A 13,991-nucleotide genomic window follows, 5' to 3' on the forward strand; every position below is an offset into this window, starting at 1 on the left:
TGCTGGTCACAGCTGGACACCTTGGCTAGAGAATGATCCATGTTTGACCTGACCGGAAAAACTTGTAGATGTTGCCTAAAAACAGGGAAGTGCTCAAGAGCAAGAGGAGCTCCTTGATGTTTTCCTTTGACGATCAATGGCTTCATTAACATTGAGTTGATTTTCTAGGGTTCCTCTTGTGTCACTGTCATTTAGAACAGGCATGGTAAGAGAGACCTGGGACAAAACTATGTGCTTTACTAAACAATGCAAAGGAAGGACATAGGAGTTCAACCTTGGACACACAGGTATATATATATGTACCAAAAGAAACCAAGTTATAGCCTGCTCTGGAAAAAGAGAAGATCAAGTTGGGAGCTTGAAGGGGAATTACTCTTAACAAGGAAGTTTTGTTAAGCTGTGTTTTTTTGGCACAAATACACTAAACTATCATTTTGCAAATATAAAATTCCCTGGCAGGAAGCACTCACTTCATGTGAACTCCTGCCCAGATCATTCCCGGGGAAGAACAGCAAAACCCTAGGTCTCCCATCTCCTCACGGCTCAGATGTTCCGACAAAGACATGACCAGAAGAAACCACACACCCTCGACCCAACAGCGTGGCCCCTGCACGTGCAGTGCTGGCTTTTCCCCTCCAGCCAAGCGGGTTAAATAACTCTTCAAAGACTGTCAGGGCTCAGTCCTGTTGCAGGGAGATGTATGCGGCTACAGGACTGGGCAAGCTCCCAACACATCGTGTGCTTGGGCTGCATGATGGGTTTCCAAGGCTGCCGGCAGAAGAGCCTGTTAGGGCTGGCTGATGGGGACTTTGAGGGAGCCAGCAGTGCGATACGGGACCCTCTGCCCTGTTTAAACAACAAGAGAGGTTGTTGGCAGAGTTCACCCTGCAGGAGACGCGCTGGGGAGCACAGGGGTGGAAAAAGTAAAGAAGGACCTCCAGTATTTGGCATTTACTCTCAATCCCCCCTTATAATTTGTTGCATCATGGAAACATACAATTGCCTAAACAGGCCTGCAGTTTCACGCAGTTCCCCTCGTATTTCATGGATATTAGTGGAGCCTTTATCACTTCACACACGAAAAACAACTGTGAAAGCCAAGTGAAAACACTGCCTGAGTACAAGGCCTTTAGTTCGGGACTTGCAGAAACCCAACTGCTTCATACTTCTGCAGTTATCCCTGGAGGCTCAAAATTCCTGCCCAGATTGTCCTAAGACCACCAAACTCAAGATGACACATGAGCCAAAGCTCCCAAAGGGAGTTTCCACTATCTGTGCGAGAGGGAGAGTTTTACTGCCTCAGTGCCAGCAGAATTCTCCTTCTCCCTCCAACCCCTTGTCTTTTGCTCACTAGTCTAATAAGCAACAGCTTAAAAAAATATATTCTGATATGCAACACCACCTGCCTCCCCCCGAAAAAAAACAGTCAGATGCAAAAAACTTACTTTTCTCGGCTTAACTTTGTCTTGTAAGTCGTACTGGCCTATTCCTTTGTAACTTATTCCAAGCCACCACGGGATTCCTTGTTTATCCTGAAAAATGGACATCTACATGAACCAAGAGCTACTTAAGAATTAAGCAATTCCAAGATTACAGCCCATTTCATTCTGTGATAAGTACGGGTAGGTACAGAAGGACATTTTTTGCAAACAAATTGATGTGAAGTGGGTTGCTGGGGTGAATGTTGAAACTTTCTCCCCTTGCCTTCTCAGGCAAAGACAAGAAACTACATGGTGGTTGTGCAAAGTGGACAAAAAAGCGACAGTGCTGCTGAAACTGGAGGGTGACACTTGTTGCAGGAGTAGCTGTGAGGGGGGAAGGATACGGGACAGAAAAAAAACTGTGGCCAGTGACTGCATCCACTAAATTCAGGCATGGACAGCTGCAGGAGAAGAGAACAGCACCAAACATCAGCTTCTCAGGTACCACAGTCATGGCCATGACTCAAAAGTAAGGAGACATCATCTCTGCTGAACTCTTCTGCCCAAAACACTTTTGCCCAGGCTCTGCTCTACGGGAATAAATGGTGCATTTCCATCGCTCTCCAAAAATATTTCTCAACATTTCCCCACTCCAAGTACGCACCCACTAATCACCTGTCACTTAGAAGTAGTCTTTTCTACATTGTATTTTTTTTTTTCCCCCTCATCTTGATTAGAAATGCCTCTGGGGAAACTATTAACTGCTTCAGATCTAGAAATGATATCCAGTTTAATTAAGCTGATATGAATTTAGCTCCTGATAGGATTACAGAAGGTTTTACAACTAATCTTTTCTGTCTTTGGTAGCAGATAATGCTTTGCCGCTCTCTGGAAACAATTTTTAAAGAATATTGAAGGCGGGGAAAAATTACAGAGGTTGAAAAATGTGGGTTTTAATTCTGCTAAAAGAATACTGAATCATCAAACTACTCCTATAGGAATGTAATCACATGTAATAAGCTAAGCAATCACATTATCTATGTGCATTTACTAACCTTTACTCCATAGTAATGAACTCCATATGTTGGCAAGGCTTCTACCACTTTCATGTACCTGTAGACAGATTTATAGCCTATCAGATGATTTTCTCTTGAGGGAATAGTATCTATTAACATATTTTTTTCACACATACATTCAGGACATGTCATTTATCATTTGCATATTTTGAAGGTCTTAATAATTGAAGACCCATGTTTTCAGAAAAAAAACTTAGCATCTTGGCTCAGGGAAAGATGTGGTATTTTGGCCTAGCTAAAGTGAGTGGAAAAATCTCTCATAGAGCAAAACATTTAATCTCTTATCAGAAGGTCAGAGAACTGAATGTAAAAATTCTGAACATGTGAGCCTTTTGGGAAATGTTGGAGGTAAAGACCTGCCTATAATTACTCCGTTATGGTGCTTTGGTTACAATGGATAGGCTCCAACCGAAAGTGTTTATGCAGTTGTATGACTGTTTCACGAGACAATTCAGGCAACCACTGAACAGACAATTTTTTCCCTTGTTCCTATTGAAAGAAGCCCCTGAATTGTTGAGATGAGTTACAGGCACCGAGCTACATGAGAAAAACTGCAAGTTGCCTACATGCAACCACGGCAATCATCTCCAGTGTCTCATTTCTTACCATGTATGTGTTTGCCTGTAGGAAGTACAGCAATATTAACGGTAAATTAAAAAAATTAAAATTCCATGGGCTCTGTATGCATCCTGGAAGACCTTGTTCTTTTGAAAGCCAAATTCTGAACACTTCAACAACCATGCATTTGGGTTCTTTATAGGATGTAAGGTAATACTCGCCCTTAAGAGTTTGGTGTGAAAGCTAATTGATAGCAAGCAGGGTATGGAGAAGAGTCTTCCGATAAAGTAAGGCTCACATAATTTCTTTTATATTTGAGGTATTTGAATGAGTACACACAACCTTAACTGGAAGCCAGTGAAATCTGAAACTAATTTAGCTTTGAAATATAACTCAATAAAAAGAAGAATCTGACAGATACAAATGGTAAAGTTTGCAAGCAATAACGACCAAAGCATCCTGCATTGCCACTTCTCAACAAAAAAGAAAAAAGAAGTAAAAATATCATCTTCACAAATTAACAAGTGTCATACTCACTGAACAATGGCTTGTCCTCTGGTCAGACCTTTAATTTGTGTATAATGCTCAATTACTCTGTCCTCGCTGCAAAACAAGCACAAACCCCAATTTAGAGGCTCAGTGACTTTTCTCATGTGTGACGGCATCTGTCGAAATTCAGACGCCTGCTCAGCATGCAGAGAAGCGTCCCTCTGTACATTTCTCGCCCTGCTTTACATTCTGTTTCTTACTGATTTCTTTCCCACCCTTCATTAAGCAGCGTGGAGCTGCCTGGCTGATCCCTGCCATCGCATGCCGCGTTCCAGACTAATTAACGAGTCGTTTTGGATCAGCCTGCTCTGCTGCAGATGCTGCCTGCAGAATAATGGTACTAATTGTATAAATTCATTTTCACATTCTAAAGGACCAAAACTTCAAAGGATGGTTAATGCTCCATATGTAAGACAGAAGAAGTTAAACCAGAAATGTTTTCCTTCCAGTGTATTTTCCCCTGGCATTTCAAAGGTGAAAAAATACAGATTTGTCAGCAATGACCTTTTTGCATTTTTCCTGTTATATACTTCAACATTTTGTTTTAGCGGAATGTGAAATAAAATATGCATTTAAGTGTCAGACACTTGAAAGCAAAGCAAAACCCAGCAGTATTCATTCTGAAAAAAAACCATCTTAAGCAAGTACGCGTATACTTGAAAACCCATCAGGTACACATCAAGCCTAAAAAAATGAAACAAATGAGGGAGTCAAACTTGCACAAAGGGCATCAATTCCAAGGCAATAATATTGTTGATTCATCCCAAATGCTGTGTTCCTTTACAGCAGATTCAAGCCACAAAACTGGACCTGCCTTTCTGTTTCCAGCTTTTCTAGCTTATTTTCTCCCCCTGTCCTGTTGAGGAGAGCAGGCAGGTGGGCATCTACCAGCCAGCCCAGGTCAATGCACAACAGAGGCTCCAACTGTGTGACAGCTGAAGAGCGAGGTGCTCTTTGGAGACCCAGGCTTGGCTGGAGTTCAGGTTTCAGCTCTTTCTAATGCGTGGTCCCCACATATTCTGATCCAGCAATTTAATTTAAGTGAACTTTCAATGAGGGATTTGCATGGGATCTTGCATAATTTATAACCTTCTAAAAACTGGAAATGCTTGAACACGAGCAATTAACTCCAAGCCCTATATCGTACAGGCTGAAAACTTTTAAAAGAGTTTGCGAAACTGTTTAGAAGTGATCTTTTCATTACCATTCAGAGTGATGATTTACATTTTAAATTAAATAGCTCACCAGTAAGCGAGTGACGGATGCTCCTGCAGCGTCTTGGTAGGAAAAACAGGCAGTGTCTTCAAGTCTTTTCTAGTGTTTTCATCACTAAAAACCAAAAATGGCACAGAGTCACTGCTAGTGAATCATAGATGAAATCATTAGTTTTAGCAGAAGGGAAGGGCTGTATTTGCTACCCAAGAACACGGTGCATTGCCCATATCAGGCTGTCATAGCAACGTAACCCTATAGGCCCTCTCACATGACAGTGGTGTATATGGTGTCATGCAGCCTCATGTCGTAACTCATTACACGGACACATGATTCTCAGGCCACTGTGACGGGAGCACCGTATCAATATTTACCTCGCACACACTCACTCCATTTGCTGACTGCAGAATGAGCCCTGAAACAGCTGCGGAAGGAAAGCCTCTGCGCAAAAGCAAGGCTTGTAGTGCTGATTTTTGCGCTATCTTTAGCTAAATCCTACCTCTAGACAGTAAGTTTCATGAAGCAGCATGGTATTTCTCAAATCTCAGAGTTTAATGCTGATCTGATTCAAAACAAAGGATGTCAGTTCATCCACTTTAAAACATTTGCACTGAAAATAGTTTTCCTGGACTGCTGATTCCACAGAAAGTTCAAGTATTTTGGACTCCAGGCCCAGGAACAAAATAAAGGGTGTTGAAGTATGGGAATGCAATTTGTCACGAAAAACCCCAGCAGAATATTTAAAAACCTATTTACAGGCATCAGTAAAATGGTTAATAATTTTTTCCTTATATGCTCCATTAATTAATCAGCTGAAACTTGCATGCCTCATTTCTGCAGGATTTCTGCGTGCCTTCACAGCAGCACCAACAAGCACGAACATGACTTTTCTATGTAAAGAATGCATCAGTCACGTCCATCAGCATCCACCTCAACTTCTGCATCTAGGCTTTCCTTGAAGGTGTTTTCCTGCTCCCAACCTCTGTTTTCATTACATTCCACTATTAGAGATGTCATCTGAGCTACGTTCCCCCTCTTCCCTCAAAATCAGCACCCTGTACATCAGTAGAGTGGACCAGAACACAGAAATCTGCTCTGCGGGCACCATGGATCAACCTCTGCAGACAGACGAGGCAGCAAACCCCTACCACATTTCCGTCTCACACGGGAGACGTCACATGGAAGGCACAGTAAATTAAAGCTTTTTGTTCCTTGACGAGCACGGGCTCATCGCTCTGCAACCTTCTTCCCCAGCCCTGACAATGTGCCTCAACCCTGACTAAGAGGGACCACCTCTGAGGATGAGGAAACAGTTCAATCAACAGCCTATTTATTCTTCAACATCTTTGATGAAGTTGCCAAGAAGGGGGTCAATTAGCGCCGAGGAGCTGTTGTTGCTGAGCTTTGCTGGGCCAGTGCTCTTCTGCCAGGAATACGCACTTTTCTTTGCAAGCTGGCCAGCACCCAAGTGCCACAAACTGGGACAGCTGGGGAGAAAAATCAGGATCTCTCCTCCCAACACTCAAATACAGCCAATGCTTACAAAAGCTGAGGGGGTTTTATTCACCCCTTAAAAGCCCATTTTGATGGGCTCAAAAGGCTGCCAGGACATCTCAGCTTGCAGCGAGAAGGTAGATGACCAAGGTTTTGTAGGGACATATGAAAATACAGACCGAGCACACCCTCCTGAGGCCTCAGAAACCAGAGCAAAAAATAAAAACCCACCCCGAACCAAAAAAAACCAAGCTCTGAGCAACCTGGCCTGATCTCACAGCTAACTCCTCTCAGAGCAGGGGGGTTGGGCCAGACAACCTCCCAAGGTCCCTTCCAACTTCCATCACAGACTCACAGGATAATTGATTAAAATAAAAATTTCCTCTGATTTTTACACCTGACTCATAACTGCAATGGCTGCTGTAGCAGTCAGGGTTGGCAGGAAAATACAGCGAAGTAAAGGGGTTTTGGAAGGAAGCAATACCAAGATAGCTCATTTTTAGCAAACAAAAGGGCTGTTCCTATAAATATGGCTTCTCAACCCACAGCATTCACAACCAGAGGTTTAATGGCTGGTCTCTAAACCCCTATTTAGAAACCTCGTTGCCAGCGAACAACAAAACGCCAAAGCAAGGGCTGAAGCCCTAAGGAGGCTGATGCTGGGAAGCGAGAGCTGAGCTCCCGCAGAGGCAGCCAGGTGGGGGGACAGGTGACCCCCCCAGCTGCCACCACTGCAGCCGGGTGGAGAGGTCCCAAGCTCTCCTTTGACCAGCTACTACAGGGCCAGTAGCCTCACCGTCACTGAAACTCTGCAGAAATGCCACGAACCCTGGCAGCTACGTCCTACCATGCTCTGAAATGCCACCTTTTGCACAATTCACGGCCTCGTAGCAGGGCTACTCGCCTTCCCGTTCGGTTTTTGGGCCCCTCGCCTCTGGACCTGGTTGAGCAGCTACTTAATTTATCCCCATCAAATGCTAAAATGAGGGCACTAGCTAAGCTTGAGTGATGAGTGGCAGCTCATCAATATGGAAATGTCTGCTACTGAATTTAAACTGAGCACCAGCCAGCCAGCGTACCCACCTCCCCAATAAGGTTTGTGGGCTCTGAGCTGGGACATATAGCGACCAAAGGGCTGCAGCCACGTCTGTGCCATGATGCAGGGCACATCCCTTCAGCACTGACCCAGAACCATGGGCCCTGGTGCAGTTCGTTAGCAGGCAAAAGTCCACGGAGCTGTGACAACTTACAGCAGAGCTGGACCTTCTCTGTTCTTCTGCCAACCTACAAACCCAACCAACTTCTCGCAAGAGCAGAGAATACACTTTTACGAGGCAAAGTTGGCCCTTGGAACTTGCCTTCCTGAAGGGACCCAACCTCATACCCTGAGGTTCAGACACACCGTCCCATCCACCTGCAGCTGGAGGGAATCCATCAAAATGGACTTACAAGGCCTGAAAGTCTCCGAGGAGCCACATGAGGATTTTATTTTTGCCTGCACAATTGTAAGATAAAGCATGAAACAATCCTAGAAAAATGTAAAACACCTCGGAGAAACAGGGCACAGCTCCTTGGACACTGGATGCCTTCAGACAGCGCAGGCTGGCACGTGGCAGCCCAGAGGATTAGCGCTTGGGATGATTCACGGCTTCAGGGGTAATAAAAGCCTCAAATAGTCCTCCCCCTCCTTCCACAGAATTCATTATCGCTTCATCTGCACCAAGGAGCCCGAGCACGTCTCCCCTTGACCTTCAGGATCACTTTCCCAAGCCCTCCGAGACCCAGCTGTTCCCCAGAGGTGACAACTCCAGATAGCAGGAGTGACGGTTTGAATTATTACCTGTTCCTGTTTGGTTTCACAACGATCACAAGGCAATACAGAAATCACAAGGCAGACAGCCCCAGCTCCAGATGTCCAATCGTCTACGCTATCTACCAGCCAAACACACCAGTGTTGTATCTGGCGTGTCCATGGTCGGTTCTCATCAGGGCAGGAGGCGGCGGCGGCTGTCGGGATGGAGAGGCCCACTTGCGTTTAATCTGACCTCTGCTACGGAGGGGGCTTCTTGACTGGTGGTTCTTGGCATAATTTCAATACATAAACTTAAACCACCCAGAGTCAACAGGACTGAATATTTTTTGGCAAAAGGTTTGTTTATTCCCCAGGAGGAGAATATAGGAAACTCTCATCTCAAGTCTTTTTCCACTATGGAGAAGAATTAAAGAAAACCAGCAGACAGACCCTTTTTCCTTCCAATTCCACCCTCTAAATGGGAGTTTTCTCTCCAGCAGCTATCAAGCAGAACTTGAACTGATCTAGGCAATGTAAATGAAAATCTACATCAGACCCTCCTCACGCTGAACCTCAGCTTGCATTCTTGGTACTGTCCATATTTAATTTTCTGTCCCAACACAAACAAGCGTTGGGCAAGATGCTGTCCCCAGCAGCACGCCCTGCTCATCAGTGCCAGCTCTATGGAGATGGAAGGGCAGCCTGTCTCTAAAATAACAAATAGCAGTATTTAACCACATACCTTACTATGAATAGGAGTTCCACATTCAAACTATCACCTCTAGCAGCAAACCAGGACCAATCCCACATGCTTCCTACAACCTGCTGATGTTACAGTGAAATTTTAGGCATCTTGCTAAAACCCCAACAAAAGTCTGGGAAGGAACCAAGCCAGACTGTTATGGCACACTCTGCCTAAAGCACATTACTGAAAATTAAGAGACTTACATATTTATGCTCCCAGAAAGGGCATCTTCACAGCTTGTAATCGAGTGATACAACACTCCCTGCTAGGCAAAGATTTACAGAACTGTGCTAATTAGGACCGCTTGTCAACGGCTGCCCCGGCCTTTCCCTGCTCCCACTGTCAAAAACAGCTTACGCCTGTTGCTAACGCAGGTAAAAGCTTAGATGCAGTAAGATGTGGTTAATGAGATTAGTGTGAAACGTGAAGAGCAATAAACACACCCAGAGCAGCAAAAGCAATATATTGGACTACAACATAAAACTTTACCAGCCCACATCACCTTTGTAAATATTAACAACTTGTTAAGCATGGGAATTCAGACAAGTTTTAACGGACTAAAGTGATGGCAGGTGTGTCTGCCACCACTGAATCATGTTGATAACACTTTATAAGGTAGGAATTTATCACTGGGGAAAGTGCATTGTATAGTGATTTTCCTCTATTCTCAAAGCCTCTTGACCTCACATACTTACTCTTGTGTTGCTATGTGATCATTAGAATAAGTCACCTCCTGGGTCTTTCTGAGTGTCACTATTTCATCTTTGGTTAATTCCTGAAATGAATTTTAGGCACACTACAGGTAGACTTTAGAAGTGCCTTGTTTTTTTAGAAAATATTGACCAACCTCTCAAGTTAACCTGAAAGGACATGGACACCTAAAAAATAACAGACACTTCTGAGAATCGCATGTGAGAGATGAGGAAACGTGGAGCTTCACAGCTAAAGGACGATACAATTATTACCCTGCATCGTGAAGATGCTTCAAAAAACTTCCCATTGGGATTTTTTTTCTTATTCTATTCAAGATATTTAAAGCTAGCAAAATAAACACATAGAAACAGCACACAATTAGACTAGATACTTGAAAGCTTGACAATCTAAGTTTTCAGAGGGCTGGTCAGGTTACTCAGATGATGTTAGCAATGGTCCTATTTCTTGAGAATAACCACTAAATTCCTTGCTATGTGATTACAAGCAATGCTGTAACAGCACAAAAACATCTTGTGTTGCTGCCCACACCCCACAGCCTGGTCCTAAAGCGACTTTCTAAAGTAACCAGACTTAGAGTAGCATTGGCGTGGTCTCCAAGGTGCTCCATTCCATACGTTCACAGATGAGAGCCGGCAACACGACCATCACACTGCAGCTGGACTGCTTCAGCAACAGGTGCCTTTTCTGTAGGCTTTTGTTTTGTTTTAAAATAAATGGAAGGGCAGAGCATGGCAACCTCACACTCCCGTGGAGGTTGGTCTGCCTTTCAAGGTACCGCAAGAAACAGGTGTGTGGAGGAAGCAGCAAGGCAACAGAAGGGAAAAAATAAATGAAGGAGGTTAAAAGTGCAAGAGAAAAAAGGAGGGGGGAAGGAAGACAGAACAGGGAAGGTACAAGGAGAGCCAAGGGATTTAGCAGCTTTCGAGTATGTCAGAGCAGCAGGATCTTGGCAGCAGGATTTTGAAATGTGCTCTCTGACAAATCCTCTTTTGTGACAAGTGCCAGACGTTTCCCATCATTTCCCAACCTTTCAGTTTATGGTCTGCTGGCACACTCAAGAAAGTTATTTTTCTACTGAAGGAAGACCAGGATCTGGAAAGGCCACGAACAAGGGGCTCCCATTGGCACAGGACAGCCAGCACTGAACCCCAGCGGGGAGCTTTGCCCGGGGCAGGGCTGCAAATCCTGCCACTTGAATACCAGATAGGAACCGCCTGCTCAGAAAGGTATTTGAAGGAGCATTTCTAAGAGCCTTCCAAACCGTGTACGCAAAGAGGAGCACGATAAGCAGCGCAGATGGCTTTTTCAACACCAAAGCTTGTTGTCCATCTATGCTGCGGCTGTGCTGTGGATTCCCACGCTGTGCTGCAACAACAGCTTTAGATTCACAGCTCGCAAGGGACCTGTACCAAACACAAAGCATGGCTAGGGCTGGGCAACCCTTCCCCACACTTCGCACAGGCTGGACCACAGCCTTGGACCCCTGGGCCTGACCTCCAGCTCCAGCCCTGCTCCTTTAGGCTAATTTCTCTGCTTCCCGAGCCCTGCCTGACTCTCAGAAAGAGCAGCAGCAGTGCCTACTGATCTCACAGGGGTTTGGTAACCCTACTCATTGGCTTTTGGAAGATGGACAAAGAGCACCAAGGAAAAAGCAGAGCTTCTCGTATCACCTACATGCACGCACCTCTCTATCTGAGGACGTGGAGACCAGACAAATGAGAATGTGAGTAGCTCCCAGAGCCACCTTGGCAGATTGAAGCACCGTTCTTATTTCCACTTTGCAGATGAAAAACAGGGTGCTGAGGAAGCAGTTCTCCATGGCTAGAGAAAATGTGCAACCTGAACCTGCCCTAAATTCTCAGGTCTTCTTTTACAGCTCTTGATGTGAAATATGAATATTCTGAAGATAAAACCCTTTGGACCTTGAACAACACACCGACCATTAGTGACGGCTCATAGTCACACGGATCCGGTACAGCATATCCACGTTCACAGGGCCGCTCAGCCATACCGACGGCACGCATTAGCAGTGCTTCTCTATCGGACCAGACGGGAAGCAGAACAGCTCTGCTTTACCTGGGGATTTACTGCAGAGCAAAAGATGACTATTCACGGTTGGTACAACGCTTGAAGGATCCCAATCCCTCCCTCGCAACAACAGACTGTTATTACTAACATTCACGCTCTCTTCCTGTTCACACAAAAGTCAGCTTAGCTGTATTAGTTGTGGGTTTTTAGCATGTCTGAGTACAGCAGCAAAGTTTAAAGCTTGTTATCACAGCCCTGCATGCTGATACAGAGATACATGGAACCACAAGAAAAATAAAGCATCCAAACAACGATAAAGACCTGATAAATCTGCAAAAGGAAAAAAGCTGAGGCTGAAAAGCTGTCGTTCCATTTCCTCAAAGCACAAATACACCCCACGTGATAGATCCCAACCACCACGGGAAGGAAAAGCAAGAGATAGTTATTTTTGCTTTTTTTAAAGTGAGGATGTTGTTCGGAGTCAGACCAGAGCCCAAACTCCTGCTTGCAGCTGACTGTGCAAGACTGGAGAAACACTCTGTAGACCTGACAAAGTTTTCCAGATATTCATTCAGCAGAGGGGAGGTGAATACATTATAATACAAAAGCCATGAAATTTAATTTTACAACAGGAAAAGGCAATGTGTTTTAGTGCTGAACCTGTACTTGGGGAATTTCTAGGGATAAGGGGGAGAGCACCTTTTACTTAAGGCTGTGGATGCCATGATGCTACTCCAAGCCTAACAGCTACAACAGCAACATGTCTCCAACTTGTCCCCTTGTGGGAGACAACTTGCGGGGATGATGAATTTTCTGGCACCATGCTTGCCTTGTCTCTCATCTGCTGTGGATGCAGAGCACACACAAAAGCCCTCCCTAGGTGGCTGGGTTGTACCCACTATAGCACTGCCTCTCTGAGTCAAAAGTGCCTTAAAGGAAAAGAAAGAAAAGAAAGAACCGTAGAGGGACAACTAAAGAGGACAAAACACAACCACCCTTTTGCTGCCCCTCAGGAAACTGTAAGAACATCATGCATACGAAACCTAAAAATACATGTTCCTTACCAAACTGCCATAATTATGTGCAAATATTAGAAGTTACACTGCCTTATACAAGTAGTAAATCCCATGAGATCAGATTAAGTTACTGAAAACATACTTCCCCCCCCCTTCATCTAATCCTTTTGCTCATTTCACCCACAGTGCTTCCACCTAATTCATCTGCTACATAATAAGCATACTATACGAGTTCCTTAAGAGCCCTTACAGAACTGCTTTAAAATAGGAAATTGTTAAAAGAAAAAAAACCATCAAAATGACATCATTGCAGAGACTATGTGCGCTTTGGTCTGCCCTGAACTGTATGAATCTACAAGTAGCACCAGCAGAAAAAACCCTCTTGCTGTTAAAAGTCTAGCAGAAAACTGGGGTCTTAACTATGCATTTTTTTGTAATTGCACCTGGTTTACACAGTGAATTTTCACTGTGTATTGAAAAATAAAACACCAGGAGAGAACACCATTTTCATCTCAGAACTGCTGCCTGAGTGCTCAGGGAGATGGAGTTCAGGGGCTCCCTGCCCGGCTCCCCTCCGCACGCTGCCTTGCCTCAGCTACCTGTTCCTCATGGTACACTGGGGTGTATAACCCCAAAAACGAACTGCAGTGACTCATCAAGAAAAGCGAGACTTGCACATCGATAGAGAAAAACTAGTGCAGTTTTCAACCAGCTTTCTTTGAAGAGGGTATAAAATCCAATATAGCAGAGAGATCTTTGGGAAAGTGGGTATCCGATACCTGTCAAGTAGGGAAATCATTATCATTGTATGAAATATGTATCAAACATGACTTCCCCTAAACTTATTTCCTCCCTTAGTTCATTAGATGTTCCCAAATAAAGTGAAATAAATAATCAACTCCCTCAGCAAACAGACTCTAAGTTAATAAAGCTTTGCTCATCTTGTTTCAAAATAGTTCTTTATTGCAAAAGAGCGAGCTCAGGAAAGCACACAGCTGGGTTTGACTGAGACAGAGTTAATGGTTCACAAGCAAGTGCCTAGCAAGGTATTTAAAGAAAAAGTGTGCAGAGTCGCAGCTGAAAGGCAAAATACACAATGACTCACTTGGCAAACAAGCAGCCATGGAGCACAAGAAGCACAACCACAGCACCAGTGCTGAACACTGATTTACAGCGAGGCAGACGCAGCCCACGGGGAGCAGTGGGTCACGCTAGGGAAAGCCTCTGAAAATACCAGTGCATGGGCATTTAAAAAGTGCACTTGCACGGAAAAGAAAAATCAAAAACTAAACCACCAGATGGATGCCCTGGGAGTGAATCCTATGGTGACCCACCACCTCTTTTCTATCACCCACTGATACACATGGAAGGAAATCCTCGCGGGCT

General features: G+C 44.5%; 1 protein-coding gene across 1 annotated transcript in view; it reads right to left on the reverse strand.

Annotated features, from left to right (window-relative positions):
* Positions 1 to 13,991, reverse strand: part of FRMD4B (FERM domain containing 4B) — an 84,880-nt gene that overhangs the window by 23,319 nt on the left and 47,570 nt on the right. Inside the window, exons 8-11 of the mRNA XM_075713749.1 lie at positions 4,850 to 4,933; positions 3,593 to 3,658; positions 2,477 to 2,534; positions 1,446 to 1,532 (exon numbers count right to left, since the gene is read on the reverse strand). Coding sequence (XP_075569864.1) covers positions 1,446 to 1,532; positions 2,477 to 2,534; positions 3,593 to 3,658; positions 4,850 to 4,933 — 295 coding nt within the window. The remainder of the gene's footprint in view (positions 1 to 1,445; positions 1,533 to 2,476; positions 2,535 to 3,592; positions 3,659 to 4,849; positions 4,934 to 13,991) is intronic.

Source organism: Pelecanus crispus, chromosome 7 (genome assembly GCF_030463565.1).
Source record: "Pelecanus crispus isolate bPelCri1 chromosome 7, bPelCri1.pri, whole genome shotgun sequence".
Taxonomy (NCBI): Eukaryota; Metazoa; Chordata; class Aves; order Pelecaniformes; family Pelecanidae; genus Pelecanus; species Pelecanus crispus.